The sequence below is a fragment of the Vombatus ursinus genome, unplaced genomic scaffold, assembly GCF_900497805.2.
Source record: "Vombatus ursinus unplaced genomic scaffold, bare-nosed wombat genome assembly UNPS02000580.1, whole genome shotgun sequence".
NCBI lineage: Eukaryota > Metazoa > Chordata > Mammalia > Diprotodontia > Vombatidae > Vombatus > Vombatus ursinus.
The window spans coordinates 4,372,401-4,395,978 of record NW_020940358.1 but is presented as its reverse complement, the minus strand read 5'-3'; the positions used below and the strand labels follow the sequence as shown (position 1 = coordinate 4,395,978).

General features: G+C 44.1%; 2 protein-coding genes across 13 annotated transcripts; one reads left to right on the top strand and one right to left on the bottom strand.

The window, feature by feature from the left end:
• Nucleotides 1-39: 39 nt before the first annotated feature.
• On the bottom strand, nucleotides 40-16,121 carry ARFRP1 (ADP ribosylation factor related protein 1). Of its 11 annotated transcripts, none has more exons than XM_027849822.1 (9): nucleotides 15,841-15,863; nucleotides 13,657-13,788; nucleotides 13,437-13,536; nucleotides 12,683-12,770; nucleotides 12,289-12,371; nucleotides 10,771-10,852; nucleotides 8,996-9,066; nucleotides 4,617-4,717; nucleotides 40-4,043 (listed from the first exon to the last, which is right to left on the bottom strand). In XM_027849822.1, exons 3-9 carry the CDS (start codon nucleotides 13,527-13,529, stop codon nucleotides 3,956-3,958), a joined length of 606 nt encoding a protein of 201 aa, XP_027705623.1. In that variant the 5' UTR covers nucleotides 13,530-13,536; nucleotides 13,657-13,788; nucleotides 15,841-15,863; the 3' UTR covers nucleotides 40-3,955. The 11 variants fall into 11 exon arrangements, with proteins under 11 accessions (XP_027705623.1, XP_027705592.1, XP_027705596.1 ...); XM_027849791.1 differs by lacking the exon at nucleotides 15,841-15,863 and adding an exon at nucleotides 15,371-15,807; XM_027849795.1 differs by lacking the exon at nucleotides 15,841-15,863 and adding an exon at nucleotides 15,434-15,807.
• Nucleotides 16,038-23,484, top strand: ZGPAT (zinc finger CCCH-type and G-patch domain containing). Of its 2 annotated transcripts, none has more exons than XM_027849760.1 (7): nucleotides 16,038-16,124; nucleotides 16,912-17,602; nucleotides 18,667-18,800; nucleotides 20,124-20,279; nucleotides 21,100-21,231; nucleotides 21,398-21,803; nucleotides 22,541-23,484. In XM_027849760.1, exons 2-7 carry the CDS (start codon nucleotides 17,022-17,024, stop codon nucleotides 22,677-22,679), a joined length of 1,548 nt encoding a protein of 515 aa, XP_027705561.1. In that variant the 5' UTR covers nucleotides 16,038-16,124; nucleotides 16,912-17,021; the 3' UTR covers nucleotides 22,680-23,484. The 2 variants fall into 2 exon arrangements, with proteins under 2 accessions (XP_027705561.1, XP_027705567.1); XM_027849766.1 differs by lacking the exon at nucleotides 16,038-16,124 and adding an exon at nucleotides 16,138-16,156.
• Nucleotides 23,485-23,578: the final 94 nt, after the last annotated feature.

Here is a 23,578-nt window from a genome sequence, read left to right as displayed (position 1 = left end):
TGGCACAAACCCGTACCCAGGAAGGACCAGAACAGCTCATATTCCTGATCAGATTTTTATTTTTCCAAACACAGAGAATCACTAGGGATTAAAGACAATTGGAACACCTCAAGAGTGGTGGCCAACAATCAGTGGCCAGACCCCTGCCTGCTTAGTGGTCAAGATGAAGGTGTCAGTGGGCAGGGAGAATATGGCTCTGTGACCACAAGCACTTAAGCCTAAGGCTGGACAAATAAGCATCCAGCCAAACTTCTGCTAAATACTGCTGGGGAATGGATATCAGCACACTGGGAACCATCACTGATCTCTCAATCGTTAAGTCAAGAGTAGCTGCTGTGTGAAAGAACTAAGTCCTCAGAGATACTAGGGTCAGATCTTTTTTCAATTTTTCCTTAAGCCAGTTACAGTTGCCTGGATAACTATGACCAAAAAGCTACAGTTGTGAGGGCCTCAGGGCAAAGAGGCTCCATCAGGTACTCTAAAAGAGTCCAAGTTTTCATAAATTAGAACAGGACCAAAACAGGGGATAGGGAGTTCCAACCCAGCAGCTGCAAAGGCTAGGCTGGAATTTCCAAAGGAAGAGAGGATGTTTATGCTATGGAGTTGCTATTTGGTTTGGATTAGTCCAAGAATCAAGGAGTGGGATGGGGTAAGTGGCAAGGGGGAGAATCCTAAAATATTTTGAGGAAAACTAGAAAGTCCTCAGTAATAGCCATATTAGAGAGGCTTCTCCACTGAGTCACAAGTCTCATTTCATCAAAGCAAGGAGGTATTTAATGGGAAACATGGATATTTAGACTTTGGTAGAAGGATGATTTAGAGTTTTTACCCAGCCATGCTTCAGGACAAGCCTCAAACTGCCATCTCTTTGGCCAAAGCAAACAAAGTGTGAAGCACTTTCCTCTCATCTTGATAGGTCCTGATTCTGAAGCCTGATCCTGACCCTAACTCTAATGCTGACCCTCTTTTAACCTACATTGAGCTGGAGCTGCTGAGCCATACCACTACTGGACTGGCTATAGAAGCCAAATCTATAGGAATCCTCTGGATCTCTGAAGCAGTGGGATTTGGAGTATGGAGGATAGAGCAGATACAGTGCTTCACAGATCTCTCTAACCTCAACTGAACCGTTGGCGTTGCTTCTTACTAATGGACAGAAGCCCCACAGAATATATCCTATCCCATTCCCTCCCAACTCACCCAGGGTTCACTGTACAAAAAAGAAGAAATGTAGCACATTTAACTTTGCCAGATCTATTTATAAAGGGGATTTCTGCACAAGCATATTCTCTCATTACCATGTAACGTGAAGAACATGATGTTCCAACAGGGGCAAACATGACCTAAAGACAAACATGAAGTATGTCAAACTCCTCCCTCAAAGGAAACGTAAAAGAACAAATCCTACTTTGGTTTTTGGAGTGTGCTTACTTTCAGTTTGGGCAGCTTTCTCCCCACTCAGGATCTCAAAGTTCTTAGTAAACATTAACTCTCTCATCACCAATCTGCAAAGAAGTTACAGATAACTGGCCCTCCCTGGGCCAGATCATAACCCCCTCTATGACAGAGAAACCTTACATCAGAGGGAATTTTTCCCAAGATCATGCAGGGATGTTATAGGATCTCGGAACCATGTTTCTTTTCCTCTGACTCAGTTCAAGAAGTAGCAGCTACAGAGATCACTCAATTAGCATCAGAACTGAAGGAAAATATTCAGTTCAAAATCCTTAAACTACAAGGAAAGGGAAGCAGGTAAAGTTTTGCTTCTTCCTGATTCTATACGCTAACTTTTCTAAATTAAAAAGCAAAGAAGCCTATAGACTGCAGCTTGGAGATGTGCTTATCTTGCACTGGATTCTAAAGGAAGTAAATCACAAGAGAAACAGACCCTAGTGGATAATAGACAGTAGGCTGGGGTTTGAATTGGCTTAATTCAGACATACTTCATGCCTGTAGCTTGCAGATTGCCCAACAGGTCCATTGTGGCCAAGGCCATACCCTGTAAGGACTGACTATAGGTCACTGCCCACCCCTTTACTTTACCCTATAAATGGTCTACATGTAGCAAAATAAATTAAGAGAGAATGTTGACTGAAATCTACCGGGGCATAGTACTGACCCAGCCTGATGCACAACTTAGTATTCAGGCTACAGAGGCAGAGACCCCACAAAGTAGGAAGCAAGAGCCTACGTCGCCTTGTCCTTGGCTTTCCTATATCAGCCCTCTTTCTGCACCTTTTTGGGAGGCTAAAATCAGCTGTAATAAAGGTAACCAATGGCATTACGCTACTTGCTCATCTTCTCTATTCAAGCCGCCACATAAGTCTAGCCTGAGAAGAAAGAAAAACTTCTCCCTAAGTACCTGCTTGCCTTCCATTTCCCTGCAGACATTCTAAGAGTGACACCCAAGAGGTTGACTTCTCAGCTGGACCTGGAAGTATGAGAGAAGGGCAGCTTTGTGGTTCTGCCACTGTTAATACAAGTTCTAGGCAAGTGGCTCCATAAGTTATCAGCTCTTATGCCAACAGCTAGCTGCCCAAGCCCTCTTATAAGAGGCTCTAAGGGATCACACTAAGGGATACCTCCAGAGTAAAGTCAAAACCCTCAGAATGAGAAAAGCATTAACAACAGGAAGATAGGGAGGCTGGCCAACCTAGGCTGATTCTAGTTGGCACTACTGATCCTCAGCTGCTTCAGGTCTTACAAAGAAAAACTGTGACAGACACTCAAGGTCAGTCAGCTGGCTAGGATAGCTTTCCATCTAAGCTTTCTATGAAACTCTAGGAAGGATTTCCTATCTCTCACTGCTTTTGCTATGGGCAACACTGCAATTTGGTCAATGACCTGGATTTTCTGGAGCTAATTTCTATGTGGAAACAGCGAAGGCTGCTCTTCAACAACACCCACAATTCCTGGAAAACTCCACAACCATTTATGGCTTATGAGCCTGCACCTGGGCCAGGTTTGAACAAGTTATTTCAACTACCTATTCTGGACCCCAGGGTTGGGGCCCTAGAAGCCAAAGCAGGATTAAGAGTCGAATGCTGTTAGAGGTGAGCAGGTGGTATCTGCCGGAAAAGCAGCTGCAAAGAAGTGTCAACTGTTTTGGAACGGTTTTGGCTCAAAGTATCCAACCTTTTCCTTGGAGTCCATTTTTTATATATTACCTAGTACAGCTGCTATGAGCAGCAAAAAATGTGTCACCTCAGTGTGGGGCCTTATAACGAGGGTCACCTCTGCCTACTTTTGATGACAATGTTAGTGGTTCATCATCCTGTGACAGGCTGGGGAACCAAGCACAGGCCATTACCCTCAGGAAGGGGCAATGGGGAAGTTATTAGAAAATACAAGGATTTAAAGCCAAAGGGTAGCCGCTCCAGCCAGAACTCAGCCAAATAAACCTAAGAAAACTAGGGTTTCAGGGCAGATGAGAACCACTGCCTTATATGCCTATCACAACCCCTCATCAATACTCACACCACGGACTAGCCTGAGCCAGTTTTTCATGTTTGGTCTTAAAAGATGAAGGACTAAATTTAGGTCATTAACCAAAAATACTCCACCAGCTCCCCTGAGCAACTGAGGAGTATACGGCCACACCTCATGGTGGTATGGGTAAAGTCACTCATGACACCTGACAGTGCCTGTGCTCCAGGTGAAGTGTTGGTCCTCCATTTCCCATTCAGGAGGGTCTTGTGTTTGGTCATAGAGAAACTCTCCCCCAACATCCTCCCTTTTTTTCCCTCTCCAACCCCCAAGTAGAATCCTCAAGATGACTTTTTTTCTGGATGGAGATAAAAGTTTGTCTTAGGAAAAAACAAAAACAAAATAAAAAATCCAAATGAAAAGAATCCAATTGATGACAAGGTCCTGGCCCTGTTCCCTGGACAAGAAGGGTAGGTGGAATCTGCGCTGGGGGCAGCTGTCCAAGCACAGCAGCGGTGCTACTCCAGCCTTACGTGATGTCCTTCTGCCGTGGGGGGCGGTGGATATTCCTCACGACACACTTCACCATCCACTCGATGCCCTCATTCACCCCTTTGCTGAGAAAACAGCAGATATGAGGAAGTGGGTCCCCACAGTTCTTCAAAAGGTGTGAGAGATGGGGAAAAGTGGGAGCAGCCCTGGAGATGACTCCATGGTCTTTGGAGACAGGCCTGGGATAGCTCATAGTCAAGAAGGGATAGTGGCCACAGCTACAAGCTCCCTCTACAGACCTCATGCACGCTTACACATGACCGCACTGGAAGGGACTGGACCATATTTCCCTCCTGCCAGGTTATAAACATATCCTTGTTGACTCTCTATCCATTAAAGACTAGCAGCAGCTAGCTCCTGACTCTGAGCCAGTTCTGCCACGTAAGTCTCTGGTGCTTCTCCTCATAAAGCCATTTAAATGCGGTAGCAACAGCTGCAAGCATGCAGAAATACCCTGGGTACTAAGATGCTAAGAATACAAATCCTTCTCTGGTCACTGACAGTGTCTAGGTCTGGGTCATGAAAAAAACTGATCCTTTGGGATTCTGTAACGCCTGTTGAATATGGTCTACCGGCACCACAGAGGGTATGGTTAGGAAATACCCACTGGTAAGGCTGCTATGCCTCCCCACACTTACCCTGTGAGAGCTGAGCAAGCCTGTGTCAGGCAGTCTCTCTTTCCAATTTTATTAATGCAATCACTGAATGCAGTCTTGATGTCAGGGATGGATAAGCAGGTCTGATGAGAAAGGAAAGCGACAGAAACATTAAGAAGCTGATCTTTTGATCACAGCAGCCTCAGAGATGCCAACTGATTTGTCCTCAGATACTTCGTGACAGCTGGGAATAATGTGGCCACCTTTTAGAAGAATGTGTCCAAAAGAAAGGCAAAGTTACAAGGTCAACCTAGTGCTTACTGAATACCTAACTTCTTATCTCTGGCCTCTCTTTTCATTTATTCTGGGTCAGCAGGGCACATTGGTCACTCATCTTTAAAATAGAACCATTTAACTTCTCTGCCTGTGGCCCTCCACACAAATGGCAGATGGTAAAGGTAGGACTCATATGCACTATAAGAACAGCTTCTCTCATTTCATTCATCAACCAGAATGCCACCCATTTTCCAGGTGAGCATCCCTTTATTTCAGGTGTTAGGTGTCCCTCTCATTCATAAGACCCTGGCCCAAGGATCCTTCCTCCTCTCCAACAGGTAAAGAAGGGATTCTGGGCTGCAATCTGGGTTTATGTAAATATTTTGAAAACATCACACTGTCCCCATGATACTCTATAGTAAGGTTTAAAGAAAGGGAAAAAGCAAATAAGCATAGCAGGTAATTCAGAAAGGGATGAGACAAGTACAGCCACCAGCCTAGACCTCTCCAGCTGTCAGTAAGAGCCCAGCCTCACCATCAGCGAATCTCTTGAGACCTGATATTGGCAGGGGTGAGGGACCCATAGCTAATAAACAAAGCTAGGCAATTCTCTGAAGGAGACAAAAAAGGAGAGGAAAGTGAGGGAAGGGGAAAAAGGAGATTCAAAGTGAAAAGACCTAACAGAATAGGCATCAATTGTGCAAATTAAGAAAAATCAAACTCCTTTATAAACACTTGTCAAAACAGATTGCTCAACGCTCTCTAAAGATTCATTTGAGACCTCATGCATGTAAGGGGCTATTAAAACCTATTCCCAGAGCAATCTTCTCTCAAGAAGCTTCACTGCTTAACACACTTGAACTCAACCTTACATTATCTCCAGGGAATAAGTCAGAGATAAACCCTCCCTTTCAAAGATGAAGAAACTAAAGCAAAGATATTAAGGGAGTTGTGCAAGAAGGTCACACTACAAGCCAGAAAGAGCTACATATAGAATTCAAGATATAATCTTCCCATTTTATGACCCCCTTCTAGCACCTGCTCTTTCTCCAGTTCTGACAGAAATCAGCTCAGTCCTGTTGCCAATACTTCCTCCCCCTCACCCATTCTCTGACCCCCCCCAAAGAAATGACCACCTATTTACAACAAGCTGCACTGGGAACTTACATAAGAAGCAAGGGGCAGAAACTCAGATAGGAATGGGTGGGCAGACAATAAATAACATCTGACTAGCCCTAAGTGATGTCCCTGGGACCCTCCAGCATTAGTTTACTACCTCATAAAACTTATGAGATTCTTTGAAGTTTCCCACCATCCCAAAAACTGGTGAAAAAAATACGATATAAGACCCAGAAAAATACGAAAAAAAAAATTTACTATATGTAGTCAGAGCAAATGAAGATAATAAAACCATATTTCAGTCATAAAAATTGATGTGATTGAGAGGTAGGTATAACATGAGAACCTCTCAAATACCCAACAAATGAGTTCCTAGCCACTACTTTTTTTCTCAGCTTTCAGCAGAACTCTGTAAAACAGCAGAAGGTCTGAGGCTAGTCTCCTGTGTTTAGGAAGGGCACCAAGGCAGGAAGCTCTAATAGAATCACCTCTGGAAGGGTTTTCGTCTCATTTTCATGCAGTCATTTATCTAACCACTTGGGCACAGAAATGTTTTTCTTCTCCTATGCAGAAATTTCATTCCTTTCTCTGGAAACATCTCTTCTCTGCCATAATGAATTTAAGTTACAGGGACAAGAAGGAACACAACTGAAGGTCACTTTGGAGGCAGAAGGAGGGACTGAGGAGAAGCTACTTATCACTTGATACAGCATAGATGCCTGGAAGACAGGTGACTGAAACAAAGCCCTGCTTCCAGGAGACACCCCGGCTGCCTCAGTCTGTTCCAAGGCTCACCAACATAGGGCTTTGGAAATTATACAGCATAGAGCCAAGCCAGCCGGCTCGGCCCAGTTGGTGTTTAGAGGGAAATAGAATTCTAGGAAGAAGCTAGGAAATGAAGATTGACCCTTAACCAGAGATAACCAGTCTATTAGCCATCCCCCAGGAGATGTATAAAACATACAGGTCAGGAAAAAGAAATATTCTTCTGATATTCTGTGATCCTATGATACATACCGGCCCCAGGATGGTTGCTATTCCCCAAGGCAAGACATTTGATCACAATGAATCATAAAGGCTAAAACTTTAACTAAAGGATAAAAATGAGACAAGAAACCACAAGTCTAGTATTTATAAACAAAATAATCTGGGGACAGCAGCTTTCTGGACTCCCTAACATCTAAAGAGAAAATTCTTGGTATATTTAAAAGTCATCATACAAGCAAGCAGCCATCAACAATGAAGAATGAGCCAAGGGCCAACATTCATAACATGCCAACAACTGAAACACATGGGGCACATATTTCAATTCCTTTCTGCCTGTGGGTAGGGCTCACTAGAGGTATGAATGGCAGGGAAGAGAAAGGAAAGACAAGGAAAATAGATTTCAAAGGATCACAAATTTAGAATTGGAGAAGACCTCAGAGATCATCTGAGCCAACTAACTCTCTCCTTTTGCAGATGAAAAAACTGAGGCCCAGAATTAAGACAGTTTCTCAAGTTCACACAAATAGTAACAGAGTGGCTCTTGAACCCATGTCTTCTGACTACATATCTCATGCTCTTTCCACTGCACCTCCACCATGCTACTGCTGGTCCACAGTGAACTCTACCCTCCAAACAACAATAGGCTCCAGATGTGACTGGTAACAGGATGAATGGGAGTAGTGACCTACCAGCTCCTCTTTCTCCAGGGACTTACTTGGGAGGCTAAGATAACTTTTCTTTTTCAGTTCCCCCTTCTCTTCCACACTTCCTTAATTGCTTGGAGGTATGTTAAAGCTTAATGAACATTTAACACAAAGCAGTATATATAAGAATAAAGTATTTCTGTTAATGACAACAGTTCCTAATCTAATTTCCTTCACCAATTCCTAAATCTTCCTTCTGAAGATCTTTTCAAGATCTTCTTAAATCCAGTCTTCTCCAGAACTCCTGCCTCAGGGAAATTGAGGTAGTTATTTCCTCCAGTCCTAGTCCACCTAAGAAACCACAATGGTATTTGGGCGGGGGGGGGGGGGGGGGGAAGAGAAATTCACTTTAATCTCTTCAACACTAATAGAAAGATAAGTCCCAGTAAAATATCAGCTTCTGGAGGACCATCTTTATGTCAAATAGCCTACTTCGAGGTACCTGTTGGTGAAAGTCCATGGCCAAACTGTGAGGTAGAAATATAGAGTGTGAATTAATTTAGTGTATTAGAGGATGGAGGTAGCATGAAAGAAGAATGGGATTTATAGACACTGGTAAGTATGGATTCATCCTTTTTCTGAATAGCATCTTACGATAATGTCAATCTGCCTCCCTCCAGTGGGCAGAACATAGTCCTACATCTGGAGGTCAGACAGAAGAGAGAGATAAAGGACAAATACACTGAGTTCAGATCATCAGCTGACTCTCAAAAGGGAACCTCAGCTTAACTAATGGCTTGAAACTCTTCAAAGTACAAGAAGTTCTGCAGCTTCAAGTGTACATCTTCCAGATCCTTAGATGTAATGAAAAAGGGAAAGATGAGGACAACAGTCGCAGTGATGAAGCAATGAAAAGAAACCGGGTTCTGAAGAACAGAGGGAAAGAGCTTAAAGATGATTATTTTTTACCATAGCAAATTTAATAGCACTAAGCAGATGGAGAGTTAAAACCAGTCACAGATTAGTGGTCCTTAAGCACACTATTTTGACACAATATTGGGTGGTAGAGGAAGTAAAGAACTACAAGATCCAAAGTCCTGGAAGATACACTACCAAAAAGAAGGGCCTTAGACCTAAAGGGGTAAGTCATATGGAAGAGAACTGGCAGGGTTTGGGAACCTCACACAAAAGGTCTCAGATATAGACTACCACAGACACATTTCCTTGGGTCCTGAGCATAGTAGGTACTTACAACTCAAACCAAAATACCATCTATGCCAACCCATAAGACAAAAGATTCCCCACCTTTGCTTGCCTCTGGGGTTCAGAAAAGTCTTAAGTCCAGTTTTATCAAAGAAAGCAATCTAGGACAGAGTAAGAAGCAAGTGATCTCACCTCTACATCCTGCTTATTGGCCAGGACCAAGATAGGGACCCCCTCCAGGGCTTCACTGGTGATCATTTTCTCTGGGAGAAACAAAAATGATGAGTGATGAGCTCCCCTTGGGATAGAGGCATTAAGCTTTGTCAGGAATTTCATTTTCAAGACTCAGATAAACAGAATGGGTTCTTTTCATGGTCATAGTACCCAAATGAGTGGTCTCCACTTCATGCCTTCACTTCCTTCACACCCACTGTCTTGTCAAATTCCCCAATATGGCTTCCACCCCCATTAACCTACAAAATAGCCCTCTTTAAGGTCACCAATGACTACCTAATCATCACATGCAGTGGATTTTTCCTCAGACCTCATCCCATCCTCTTTAACCTGATCTGCAAGCCTACTGAAATTTCCTTCTTGAAACTGTTTCCTCATCTTTAGTCATGCTGCACAACACTGGTTCTCCTTCCATCACTCTGGTCTCTTCTTATTTTGCTGTCTCTTTCTCCTCAACTGGGCTACTCCCCAATATTCTGTCCCTGGTTCTCCCCTCTCTTCAGACTTTCCTCCAAAAGTTCTCATGCACTGTCACCTCCTTGCAGAATACTTTCAAATCTATGTGTCCAGTCCAAACCTCTATCCTGACCTTCAAACTATCATTTGCATCTACTTGCTGGAAATTTCCACCTGTATATCCTGGCTGGCACTTCAAATAAGCATGCTTAAGACTGTACTCACTTGCCCCACTTCTTTCATTAAAGGGGGACTCTCTTTCTGACTACTGTACTTGATTCCCTATTAGAATCACTCTCTTCTAATCACCCAAGATCAAAATCTTATAATCATATTTGAAGATTCTCTCTTTCTTATGCCCCATATCCAGTCAGATGCTAAGGCCTCTCAAATTTTCCTTTAAAATACTTTTCAAATCCATTCCTTCTACTCCTATTGTTGCTACTACTACAGCTTAGGCCCTTATTACAACAGCCTCCTCACCAACAGTCTCTCTCCACTCAAATCTATACTATTGCTACGGAAAAAACACCAGTCTGTGAATCAGACTTAGGATTGAGTCTCATCATCCTAGCTGGGAAAGCCTAGGTAAATCAATTCACCTTTCTGAGTCTGTTTCTTCATCTGTAAAAGAGACACTTGCACTACCTACTCCAAAGGAATAGTTCAAGGAAAATACTTCATAGACCTTAAAGCACTATGTGAATGATAGTTCTTCTTAGAGCACAACTCTGATGAACTAAATAAAATCTAAACTCCTCAGTAATCTGATATTCAAGGTCCTTCACAATCTGGCCTCAGACTATTTTTGCAGCCTCATTTCCCACTTATTCCCTTACACAAATTTCATGTTCCAGCAAAATAGACTGCTCACTTCTTCCCAGATCTGGTTTGTATGTTGTTTTTTTTCTCAAATGTTTCTCACAGCCTAGGATGGCCCTCCTCTCATTTCCATTTATAGAAATTCTACTCATTTTTTGAGGTCCAGTTCAAATGCTACTTCTCCAATGGAGCTTTCTCTGATTACCCCTCCTTCATCTAGCACTTTGCAGGTATTACCAATAAAGTACTTATATAATGCCTTGCATGTGGTTATTTGAGTTCATGCCCTATCTCCCTTACTAAATTCTACCTTATCTAGTACAGAAATTATGTCTCATTTATTTTTGCATTTGCCAGGCCAAGTCTTCCTGGCAGACTTGAATACAGCAGGCACACAATAAATGATTTTTGAATGAACAAAACCAAGGACCTCTTAGGTCAAAACCATAACTCACCAAATGCTCTCTTGGTTTCTGAGAGCCGCTCCTCATCTGTAGAATCAATGACATAGATGACCCCATGGGACTCAGCATAGTACTAGAATGACGGTAGAAGGGTTAACATCCAGGAGCAGCTTCAGTATATTCAGAGTACATTTTTTTAAAAAAATTATTTAAAAATTTATTTTTAGTTTTCAACATTCACTTCCACAAGATTTTGAGTTCTAATTTTCTCCCCATCTTGCCCCTCCCCCACCCCAATCTGTCATGCATTCTGAATACCCCTTCCCTTAATCAGACCTCCCTTCTATCACTACCTCTTTCTCTTATCCCCTTCCCCTTCTATTTTCCTGTACAGCAAGATAGATTTCTATACCCCATTGCCTGTATATCTTATTTCCCAGTTGCAAGTAAAAACAATTTAACATTTGTTTTTAAAACTTTGGGTTCCAAACTCTCTCCCTTCCTCCCTCCCCCCACCCTCATTGAGAAGACAAGCAATTCGATACAGGTTATACACGTGCAGTCATGCAAAAGACTTCCACAGTAGTTGTGAAAAACTAAATATATTTCCCTTCATCCTATCCCACCCTCTGTTTATTCTATTCTCTCTCTTGACCCTGCCCCTCCTCAGAAGTGTTTGTTTCTGATTACCCACCTCCCCCAATCTGCCCTCCCTTCTATCATGCTTCCCCCATTCCTTTCCCTCCATCAGAGCACATTTCAAAGATCAAAGAGAGAAAGAGAGAGGTGACAAACTGCTGGCACAGGACCTGGTATAAACAGGATTTTCTAAATTACTGTGATTGTCAGTTTTGCTTATTCTCAAGTGGAGATAGTTCATGGTATAAGAGAATGGGCAATGGGCAAACCTCCATGTTGGAAATGTTCTTCCTAGCCTAAAAGAAAATAATTCAAAAGGGTTTTTCATGTATTGTTTTATTCTACTTCCTATGTACCACTGGTAGAAGTCTTGGGATATACAAGTCCAAAATGCTTAATGCTTTGAAATGGGCCAGATACCCTACCTAGTCTTGTCTAACATAATAATAAGAAATCTTAACTGAATCCTTCCTCTGCAATCCAGTGTTGGTTGAGGCTGCCATAAAAATGGTCTTTTTATTAGTCCAAGCAAAAGCTTCTCTTTCGGGGAAATAACCATTATTGTAAGTAGACTGGAATTTTTTTGGCAGAACAGTCAGATTACGGGGGACATTTTGGGAAACATCAGAGCAAGGCACAGATTGGAAACTGGCACCTGGAAACTCCAGCTTGGACAAAAAAATACTAATAATATGTTTGAGCAGGTAGATTCCTAGGAGTTATTTGTAAAGCTTCTTCCTTTAAGAAGTCAAAATACTCATATTGTAAGGTAGGGAACATTAAATTACCAGAGGGCTAGCCCAATAGTCTACCTAGCTCAGAATCTAGTTTGTGATGGGGTTACCCAAGGAACATAGAGTTTCTAAGAATTTTGTGGAACTTTAAGCGTGAGCACAAGCCTGGAAAAAAAAGAAATAGTTCCTTTCTTACCTTGTCCCAGAGAGACTGCAATTCCTCCTGCCCTCCTAAATCCCAGAACATAAGTCGAGCTTTGCCCACATCAATAGTTCCAACTTCAAGAAAAGAAGAAAGGGGAAGAAAAGAGAAAATAAAGGTAAGTAAGATACAAGACTCCAGTCGCAGAAAGTTCATTTTCCCCAATCTCTCATCTGGAAGTGAAGCAAAATAACTTCACACTACTCTACAGAGTAGCAATCACTGAGATAAAGAAGGTACTTAAAGTAAAAAAACTGAATTTCTTAAGAGTTATCACACAAGAATATCAATGAATAATCTGCTACTCCCTGACTATCTCACTTAGGTCGCCATAAAGTACTATATCTATTTGTTTTTCTGATTCTGTAACCCAAAGAGATCCACTTACTATTCAGGCCCACTGTAGTGGTGATTTTGGATAAACTCATCCCTTTGTAGTTTCTGTTAAATCGGGTTTTCGTTTGCTCCAGGAAAGTCTAGGTAGATAGAAAAACAAACAAAAAATGCAAGTTTAAAATTGTCCAAAACGGAACAGGCTGCCTCAGAGAATATGAGTTCTCTGTCACCGGAAATCTTCAAGTAGAAGCTGAATGACACTTGTTAAGGATTTTGTTGATGGGATTCATGATTTCAGAAAGGGCTGGACTAGATGAGCTGATCTCATTTTCAGCTCCAAAATTCTGCTAGTTTCTACAATCCAGGAGCGGGTCATAGACAGCTCCTACCAACTCATGAGAGCTGACTATTAAATTTTCAGTGATTTTACACCTCAGAAATACCACAATAAAATCTTGATTTATTGTTTTGTTGATTGCCCAGGCTTAAGAAAATGATGGAGGAAATGTTAAGAATGCATTTTAAACATAAAAGTGTGTTGTATGAACATTTTTTCCCCTTGAGAGCTAGCTATTAAACACCTATCACACCCCTGCTATAATAACTGTCTCTGAAAAATAGACCCAAGGATCACTCCTTCCCCTTTCTAAAATGCTCCTTTCTTACAATTACTTACAATAACCTTCTCTCAGACCTACAACTGAGCTATCATGTAATCAATTGAAATTTTACTGAATGAAAAAAAGAATGAAGCAAAATAAATTTTATGAATAAGAATTGAGGTTCCCAAAAAAGAAACTACCTACCGTCTTTCCTGCATTGTCCAGCCCCAGGATTAGGATGCAGTATTCATCTCTCCGGAACATGTATTTATAAAGCCCTGACAGGAGTGTATACATCCTGCTCCTGTAAAGTACAAGAAACTAGCAATCACTGGGGAATACCCCATTCAGGATTCTGCTCCTTACAGCATCTTACTTGCTTCCTTCAATATAACAACAATAAACAGCAATAGATAAAACAAACCTGAGAGTCAGAAGGGCCAAGATCCTATTCCAGGCTCTTTTTGCTGTGTAACTTTGAGAAAAATCAACCTCTTCTCGGTCAGTTTCCTCATTGGCAAAATGAATATTATACCAGAGACTTCTTATTTACTCCCTAGAAATGTTGTAAGGATTAGATTCTGCCTGAAAAACTTTAAGGTTTTGAGAAAGATCAGAGATAACTATGTTATAATACTACTAGACATCCCACTGCTCTTTCTTTGTGACTGGAAAAGTTTCCCCAAAGACACTGGTATATTATCAGAGTGAGTTTCTGCTTTCTTTTTTATGCAGTAAGTTAAGCTGAGTGATTCTCAGCAGGCTAACTGGGCCTTTTAACTTTTCCCAGCATAAGGGCCTACAGCTGAAAATACCCAGGGACCAAAGTTGCACAGCACATCAAACTCTTTTACAGAGGCCACTATCATTCACCTAAATAGAAACTTATCCCCTTCTCTGAAGCCACTATAACCCAGTGATACTGAGCTTTTAAGGGTTACAGGAAATAAATTTGGAGGCTCATAAATTCCTATAACTTGTACTCCATGGGCCAAACCCACACCTCCACCACAGCCAACAAAAACAAGATTAATCTTTCACCAAGGAAACCATCTTCATTACTGCTGACTTGCAGGTTCAGCTAGCAGGTAAAGAGAACAGTATAAGTGTTCAAATAATGGTTTGGAACACAAGTATAGGATAGGATAGACCTACTGCCTCAGTAGCAGGATAAAAGAGGTTCTATCAGTAGGCAGACTAACTGATCTGGACACTCATACAAAGAGGGCAGTGTAGACTCACTAATTCTGAGGTTAGATAGCTCATAAATGAAAGTGGAATGGGAGACAGAGTAGGACTCTGGCTCAGAAAAAGGGCAACCTATCAATTGGGGAATGACTGAATAAGTTGTGACAGAATGCTATTGTGCTATAAGAAATAAGGAGGGGGATGATTTCAGAAAAACCCGAGAAGACTTACGTGAAATGCAAAGTGAAATGAGGAGAACTAGAACAATGTACACAGTAACACAATATTGGGGCAGCTAGTCCAGTGGGTAGAGGGCTGGGCCTGAAGTCAGGGGAAGACCAGAGTTCAAATCCAGCCTCAGACACTTACTAGCTGTGTGACCCTAGGCAAGTCACTTAATCCTGTTTGCCTCAGTTTCTTCATCTGTAAAATGAGCTGGCGAAGGAAATGGCAAACCACTCCAGCATCTTTGCCAGGAACCCCAAATGGGGTCAAGAAGAGTCAGACAAAACTGAAAAGACTGAACAACAAATACAAACAGCAGCAATACTGTAATAATGATCAGCTGTGAACGACTCAGCTATTCTGATCAATACAATGATTCAAGGTAATTTCAAAGGATTTGTGATGAAAAATGCCATCCATCTCCAGAAAGGGAACTGACGAACTGAGTGAATATTGGAGCATACTTTTTTTTCACTTTATTTTTCTTCCCTTCTTTTTGGTGGTGGTGGTGGTGGTAGGGGGCAATGTGGCTGATAAGGAAATTTAAAAAAAAAAAAAAGAAAAGGGGCAGAAGTCTGGCAAAGAACAATGTATTCCCATTAGCTCAACTGGACCAACGTACTCGGAAGAAGGGGCAGTGACTCCGCGGTCTCTAAGATGGGGAGCGAGGGGGCAGCACAGGGGCACAGGTTCAGAAGAGGCGTGGAAGGGCAAGACAAACCCACCGACTCCGAAGTCGGAGGAGGAAGCAGTGCAGTCAAGTAGAGAAAAGAGGCCCGGAGCGTCACCTAGGAAATTAGGTCCTATGGCCCGGCTTCGACCTGTGCCATGAAGGGAGGGACGTGCCTGAGCTTGAGAGGGACCCATGGGCTTCCTCTTCGTCTCCAGGGAGAGGCCGGCTCCGGCTAAAGGGCCCTCCCCACAGAGGGAACTGTCTGGTCCGGCCTCAAACTCCTAGGTCAGCGGCTCGGGGACTTCCACAACGAACGTGGAGTCCGTGAGGAAGCAACAGGGAACGGGCTGCGGGGCTCCTACCTGCGGCCTAGCGCCTCAGAGACGGAGCCGGAGCGACTGCTACTACAGCTACTAGGGCCGGACGAGACCCTACTGGGCCACTACCACTATGGCCTGCAAGCGTCGACCTTTCTCGCTGACCCTGGCGCTATGACTTCTGGGACATAGAGTCCACACCCACCTCTTGGAGAAGGGAGAGGCCTTTTGGAAACTACGAATCCCAGCAGGCACCACAAGACCTCTGGCGCTAGGCTTATCAGCCTCAACGACGCCTGCACTTCCGGTGGACAGCAGAAGCTGGGGAGGGAGTTCCGGTGGGTTCGTGGCGACCCAGTGAAGGAATAGAGGAGCTGTTGTGGGCCTCTCTAGCCAGAAGAAGTACGGCATCTATGGTTGGCCTGCCCGAGCGGCGGTTTCATGGCGGCCGTGGAGGTGGCGGTGGCGGCTGCTTCCCAGGCCTGAGGGGTGAGCGGCTGAAGAGATGCGCAGCTACGGGAGTAGGGCCCGAAAATGCCTGGGCAGGGAGGACGGGGCTCAGAGTAGGACTAGAGAACAAGGAAACGACCCACCCCCCACCCCCCACCCCCGCCTCCTGCTCTATGGGCGAGGTCTCTGCGGAGGACGCCCGAGGGCTAGGCCTCATCTCCCCTCCCCCACCACCCTGCTCCCTCCGCCGCCCCTTCCTCCTCCCCCTTCCCTTCTTCCCTTCCCGTTTTCTTCGTTTTCGTCTTCCACTCTCCTTCTCCACCTTGTTCTTTTCTTACTCCTCTTTTCTGCCTTTAGGAGTTTACATTGTACTGGTGGGAAATAAGATCTAGGCAGCTAAGTCAGTACACAATTTGTACCAAGTAAATAATTCCTCCTCCTCCTCCCACCGTCCTTCCTCTGCTTCCTCCTCCTCCCTGCCCTTCCCTCTTTTTCCTGCCCTCCCCATGGCCTCATTCGATCCACCTTCCTTCTTTCCTGTGGCCTATGTCTCTTCCTCCTCCTCCTGGCTTTTACATCGCATCTTCCATTCAGACCTGTCTAAGGAGATGACCACTTTAAGTTTAGGAACCTTAATTTTAAAGGAAGACATGGTTGCTGCCCTCCCTAGTCCAAGTTGGACATATGACCTTGCTTTGGAGTAGCTGTCAGTTGATGAGTAATGACACTCCCCCTGGTCTGAGAGAGGGAGACAGGGCACAAACACAGGGACTTTTTCTGTTGTGATTAAGCTTCTGTTTGAAATGGCCTTATTTCTTCTCTGCAGCTGGTGATTCCTAAAGGTTGTTGTGGAGCAGCTGCTTCCTAGCCAGCATTTTGGAGGATGTAGGGATACTTAAGTAGATCATCAGAAGAGCTACAAACTGCCTCTGCAGGATGGATGAGAATAGTGTGGAAGCTTCCATCCAGACCTACCATGTCCAACTGCAGCAAGTGGAGCTGGCCCTGGGGACCGGCTTGGACCCTACAGAAAAAGCTGACTTGCTTCAGCTCCAAGCTGACTTAAAGCAGCTAATCGAGCTAACGGAGTCCAGTCTTGTGTCCATCAAGAAGAGCAAGCTCCTGGCCACACTGGACCCAAGCCTTGGCCTAATTGAGAGTGCAGTAAGGGATGAAGCTGAGTATTTGGCTTTCCAGAATGCCATCCGTGAAGTGACAGGAGATTCTGAGACTCAAGGTGCTGAAAGTGCAACTTCTCTTGAAAGAGGAGAAACTGAGCCTGACAGATCTGGGCATGAAGAGGAAGAAGAGGAAGAGTTGAGTGGGATGAAGGTGAATGCTCCATACTACAGTTCATGGGGCACTCTGGAATACCATAATGCTATGATTGTGGGGACAGAGCATGCAGAAGATGGCACAGCAGGGGTTCGTGTGCTCTATCTCTACCCAACTCACAAGTCCCTAAAGCCCTGTCCCTTCTTCCTGGAGGGAAAATGCCGATTCAAAGAGAACTGCAGGTAATTCTCTCTCCCATCCCATTCTGCCCTTACAGGTACCAGGAGACACTCAGGCAGCTGAGGACAGCAGCCTCAGCTTGGAATGGTTGGGAGTGATTGGTTTAGTTTTTAATCATCTCTCATGCTACCAAGAGGTGCAAGATAGTTGAGGCACTCTCAGTGTTGTTTTCTTGCTCTCATTAGCACAATATAGGGCATGGCAGTATTTAGAAATTAGGGTTTGGGTCTTTTTTGGTGGAGGGGGGTACATTTTGGGAGGAGGGTTCTTGGACCAGAGTTTGATCCTAGACACGTCTCCCCTTCTCCATTCCTCGGTTTACTCCTCTGTTAAATAGGACTATACTTCTTTGAGTGCTTTGAGTTCTCCTGTATCGCACATGTGTGAAGCAACCTTGCAAATGCTGTAGCTACTCACCCACAGTGAGTACCCTATGTGTCCAGTGAGATGCAGTGGTGGGCCTTTACTCCCATGTGTCTTGGGGAGGGGCAGGGACTGGGTGGAATAGGGATACCTAAAGGGTATTTGGTTTTGGTTTTGTTCTTGTTTGCAAGGTTTATGGAGAAGCATGTTTCTAGGTTGGCCTTAAGCTGACTTGTGGGACTCTTCTTCCTTGACTTTACATACCCTTTTTCATTGAAAAGAATTCAACCCAACCAAATGAGCAGTGGTATGAAAAGTATGATTAAAAAATATAACTCAAGACCCTCACACTAGAATTTGTGTAGAATCAGCTGTGTGAGCTCTTACTTTAACTGTCCTTTGGCAATATGGGACCGAATTGATCATTACAAAGGGACTGTGGGTAAGCCACTGATCTGGCAATCCACTCCCAGAGAGTTGAGAGTTTACTGCTAACACCTGTCCCACCAAAAATAGTAAAAACAAAATATCCCTCAAACTCCCCATTATTTTTGAATGGGATACCTCTTTTTTGGCATCTATCTGATTTTCTACATTAGAGTGCAAGTTCTGACAAGTACTGGATTTACTACTTCTTGGTACCTGATGTTAGTGCCATTTATGGGTGGGAATATTTGACTTGTGCTTAACCTAATCCCTGCAGGTTCTCCCATGGGCAAGTAGTTGCTGTGGATGAACTTCGCCCCTTCCAGGAGCCAGACCTGAGTGCCCTGCACACAGGCTCAGCCTGTCTGGCTAAGTATGATGATGGAATTTGGTATCCAGCCCGGATCACAGGTGAGCTGTTCAGACAGGGAGGACTAAGGGTTTCCTTAAGCAGCATCTCTTGAAATGATTGCCTCATGCCAGTGATTTTGAAAGCTGCATCTGATTTCAGATTTTTTTTTCAAGATTCAGATAAAAATCAGTTTGTTGTTAAATTTGATGTCTTTATTTTCATCATGTATTGGATACTGAAATGGAGTGGCATTTGTTCTCTTTCTTCCTCTTTGTTCATTTAACTGTGCCGCTTCTGTGACAATACTTGATGAACACAATTATTGAAAAACTCTTTGAATGTAGCAGCTGTAGGGGCAGGTAGGTGGCGATAGAGCACCGGCCCTGAAGTCAGGAGGACCTGAGGTCAAATCCAGCCTCAGACCAAACACTTGACACTCGCTATCTGGGTGACCCTGGGCAAGTCACTTAACCCCAATTGCCTTAAAAAGAAGAAGAAAAAAAAGAATATAGCAGCTGTAAATCAAACCAAGGATTATGGCTAGGTCCTCAGTGCCATCAGGTAGAACACTGAAGTAAACTTGATCCCCCATACACTGTCAAAGGTTGACCTTTATTGAGTCCACAAGTATTTATTAAGTTTATGATATTGCAGGCATGATGCTAGGAATATAAAGACAAAAATGAAACAGTCCCTGCCCTTGAGGAGCTTCGAGTCTACTGGGGGTAAATAAGATATTTGCAGATAAGTAAATTTAAAATATGTACAATATAAATTATAAAGCAGTTTTTAGCATGGAGGACAGCACTAACAACTTAAGGGATCAGGAAGTAGCACTTGAGCTGAGCTTTGAAAGGAATAAACTATTCTGAGAAGCAGAGTGAATAGGGAGCTCATTCCAGGGAGCAGAGATCCAGAGACTGGAGCTGAAATGTCATGCACAGCAAATAGCAAGTGTGTCGGTTTGACTGGTACATGGAATAGGTGAGGGAGAGCAATGTGAAATCAGTCGGGAAAGATAAATTGGAGGCAGATCTTGGAAGTGCTTTAAATGTCAGACTGGTATGTATTTTATACTACAACCATACTACAACAAAAACTTCTTGACTAGGGGTGTGACATAGTCATACCCATGGGAAATATTGGAACAGTACACAAGACTCACCTAAAAACACTTGATTATCATTCTCAACTAAACACATAACATTGTATCACCTTGGGCAGTAAATAGTCTTTTTCTTGCCTCAGTTACCCATCTGTAATGTTTTAGTTTCCAGTTCCACTTTTGTGGGGTTTTTGGGGTTTTTTGTTTTTGCTTTTGCGCATCCTGTTTGTTTCACGTGATCATGAAGTTAATTGGTGTTCTGTTCTTCCTCCCACAGATGTGGACAGTGGCTACTACACGGTCAAGTTTGACTCACTGCTTCTCAAAGAGACTGTGGTGGAGGGGGATGGTATTCTGCCTCCCCTACGCAGTGAAGACAGTACACCTCAGGAGTCTGATGGAGATGATGTGGATGACTCCAGCTATGCCAAAGGTTCTGAGACGGCTCTGCCTTACTCATGTTGAGCAGTGGAGCACTAATGTCCTTAGTGTTCCAGTTCAGCCTATAGGAAATGTAGAACTTTCTGTTCTCATGAAGGCAGGTAGAAGGGCAGGGGCTAAGCATCTATAGGTCTTTCTTCAGTTAGAAAGTACTTTGTTCCATCCCAGTCTTCCTGGTGTTCTTTGGTAACTCTTATTTCTATAGTGTCTCAATATTTGCAGAGTGTTTCCTCACAGCAACCCTGCAAGAAGGATAGGACAAATGTTGTTATCTCCATTTCAGAAATGAGAACGAAGGTCAGAGGCCAGATTCTTCACCCACATTCACACAACTAGTATGTGATGGACCCAAGTTTTTAACATGGGCTTCCAACTCCCAAGTCTAATATTCTTCCATTACAACCAGCTGCCACAGCACCAAACCCCTCTGGAGCCTCTGTTGGTAAATGGTGCTAATCTACAGAGGAGATGAGTATGGAAGTTGGGGTGGAAGAGATAGTGTTACTGTTGATTAGGGAGAAAGAAGGGGAGAAAGGCAGCATTGCTACTGCTTTCTAGGGAGAGGCTCTATAGCAGTTGGGTCTTCCATATACAGTCTCTGTCTAGGTTCTGTGCTTACTAGATGCATCTGTAAGGAGAATTGCAGCTTCTGTAGAATGCCTCTTTTCCCCCTTGAAGTCAGCTTATGCCTTTTCTGCAGAAGAGTTTATGGGAATAATTAATCTCTGGGTTCAGGTTGCATGAGAAGGAATCCTTTGCTGCGTGGTCCCTTCCTTAGTTAAAGCTAATGTCCACCTTTGGTTTTTTTGTAGTTGTGGAGTCAGATGCCTTGGAAAAAGGGGCTTGGGGCCCTGCTTGCAGCTCCTCATTTGCTGGCTGGGAGGCACACACCCGAGGCATAGGTTCCAAACTTCTTGCTCAGATGGGCTATGAGTTTGGCAAAGGTAACTTTTTTTAGCCCTTGAGGCATGTCTTTAACCCAACATTCTCCATATTTATGTTGAAGAATGGCATTGATTTGTCAGCATTGACTCCAGCTGTGTAGTTCTGTAACTCCATGTGGAAGAATAACATTTCTCTTCTGCTCCCAACCCACCTTTGTCATCTTAGGTCTTGGAAAGAATGCTGAGGGCCGGGTAGAGCCCATCCATGCTGTGGTGCTTCCAAAGGGGAAGTCCCTAGATCAGTGTGCTGAAATTCTCCAGAAGAGAACAAGCAGTAAGCCAGACCTTGGCAAGCCAAGGAAAAGCCAAGCAAAGGGGAATGGAGTTAAGGGACGCCCACCCCAACGCAATGTGTTTGATTTCCTTAATGAGAAACTCCAAGGCAAGGTTCCAAGGGTCCAAGAGGAAGGGAAGGTCCCATCCCTTAAGAGGAGTAGCAAGGAGCTCTACCATGCCAGCAAGAGTACCAAGCGATCCCTCAGTGTACAGCTCTTCCAAATCCTGGAGAAGGTGGAGCAAACTCAGAGGGACATCCGAAGTATACAGGAAGCCCTGGCCCGGAACATTGGCCGGTATGATACAAGCTTTTCCTAGAGAGGGAAGACCCTGGGGAAAGATTGGATGTTAGATGGTGCCAACAGGAAAGACAGGGTTCAACTGCACATCTGAAATTACTTTAGCCTATTAGGCTCAAGAGCCAAATCAGCAAGCCATTGATTAAGTGTTAACTAGTCATTGTTTTAGCACATCCTTTTTATCTCAGTTCAAGGGTAAGAGATTAGTAGTAGCCTTGAACTCTTCCAACCAGGCTGTGACTATATGAGGAGCACTTAGCTCCAGAAAGGAATGTCTTTTTTTTTTTCTTTTTTGTGAGGCATTTGGGGTTAAGTGACTTGCCCAGAGTCACACAGCTAGTGAATGTTATGTGTCTGAGGCTGGGTTTGAACTCGGGTCCTCTTGACTCCCAGAGCCAGTGCTTTATCTATTGTGCCACCTAGCTGCCCCAGGAATACTTTTGAGAATAGAGTAGGGTTAGTTCAGTTTGCCAGCCTTTAGATAGTTCTTAAGTCCCCCAAAGGTGGCATAGTCACCCTTAAATTGCTTGGAGTAAAAAGCAGACAGCCCCTGCCCTCATGGAGTTTCTAGTCTAACGGACACAACTTTGCAATCAATATCAAATCATGGAAAATACAAAGGAAAAGTCAGGGATTATAGCAGAGGCTAGAGAATCAACTTAATTAATTTGGAAAGGTTTCCTTGATGTAAAGCTGAGGCTGGTTCCCAGAGTAATTCCATGGTTTCTTTTTAGGCATAGTGTGGCCACAGCCCAGCTCGAGGAGAAGTTGGCCGGAGCCCAGAAAGAGCTGAAGAACCTCCGGGCCCAGGAGGCAGGTTTGCAGCGGGAACAGAAGACTGCTGACACACACAAGAAAATGACAGAGTTTTAGTGCTGAAGCAGGAGTTCTCTCCTGGCTCCTGAGTCTATCCTCCCCCTTTCTCTTCACCCTCCCACCCCCCACTTACCCATCCCTACCCCCACAGTGGGTGTGGCTCAGGCCTGAAAGCCCAAGTTCCCTCCATTCTCCTCCTTTGCTCCTATGCCCTGGGTACTTGAGGGGGCAGGCCTCACTAGGGATACCTGTGCCGTCCTTAGTGAGCTCTGCTTCAGCCCCACTGACTGGAGACCCCTTCTTTTGGGCCACAGGTGTGGATATTAAGGGATGGGGGTTTAGGACTAGCTGGAGGCTCCCAGGGAATGGGCTGGCTAGAGTTACAGTTTCTGCCTCCTAAGCTAGCAGACTTGGGGACCTGAATTGTACCTGCTTTAGACAGACCCAGGAAATGATAACAAATCACCTTTTTCCACACTCCCCCAGAGCCAGACTCCCTCCCAGCCTCACCCATCAGCCAGTTTGTGGCCTCCACTCTACAGAAGAGTGAAGCCTGAGGCGTGTTAGGAAGGTCAGGTGTCACTCCCTCTCCCTCCCAAAATACCCCTGAGAGCAGATGGAACAGGAGAGAAGGTCCAGAGGAGCAGGGCCTGAAGACCAAGGTCTCCTTTACTTTCCGGATGACCCCAGGCCTTTCCAGACACAAACCAAGCTGTGTCAGTGGCATTGTGACTCTGGCAGCCTCTTCTTGGGAGGGGGGAACATTTTTCTTGACACTTGTTTTCCAGTTTGTTCTGCCACAAGGACTTAGGAAGGAGTTTTTCTTAAACAAAATGATTAAAGTGACGTCATTGCTGTGTCATTAAGTGGAGAGTCTCTGGTGAGGGCTGAGACCAGAAATAAGAAGGGGGCTCCCTGGGTCCAAAATGAGGGCATAGGACTCAAGGATATAACGA

Bases quoted from the DNA above. Each gene is read 5' to 3' on its own strand.
- ARFRP1 (XM_027849784.1), bottom strand. From the start codon at position 16,046: ATGCCGTACTTCTTCTGGCTAGAGAGGCCCACAACAGCTCCTCTATTC. The intron at 12,771-13,436 runs GTAGGTAGTTTC...CTATCTACCTAG, and splicing joins TGGACAATGCAGGAAAGACG to ACTTTCCTGGAGCAAACGAA. The intron at 12,372-12,682 runs GTAAGTGGATCT...CTTTTCTTGAAG, and splicing joins CACTACAGTGGGCCTGAATA to TTGGAACTATTGATGTGGGC.
- ZGPAT (XM_027849760.1), top strand. From the start codon at position 17,022: ATGGATGAGAATAGTGTGGAAGCTTCCATCCAGACCTACCATGTCCAA. The intron at 17,603-18,666 runs GTAATTCTCTCT...TAATCCCTGCAG, and splicing joins CGATTCAAAGAGAACTGCAG to GTTCTCCCATGGGCAAGTAG. The intron at 21,232-21,397 runs GTAACTTTTTTT...TTGTCATCTTAG, and splicing joins GGGCTATGAGTTTGGCAAAG to GTCTTGGAAAGAATGCTGAG.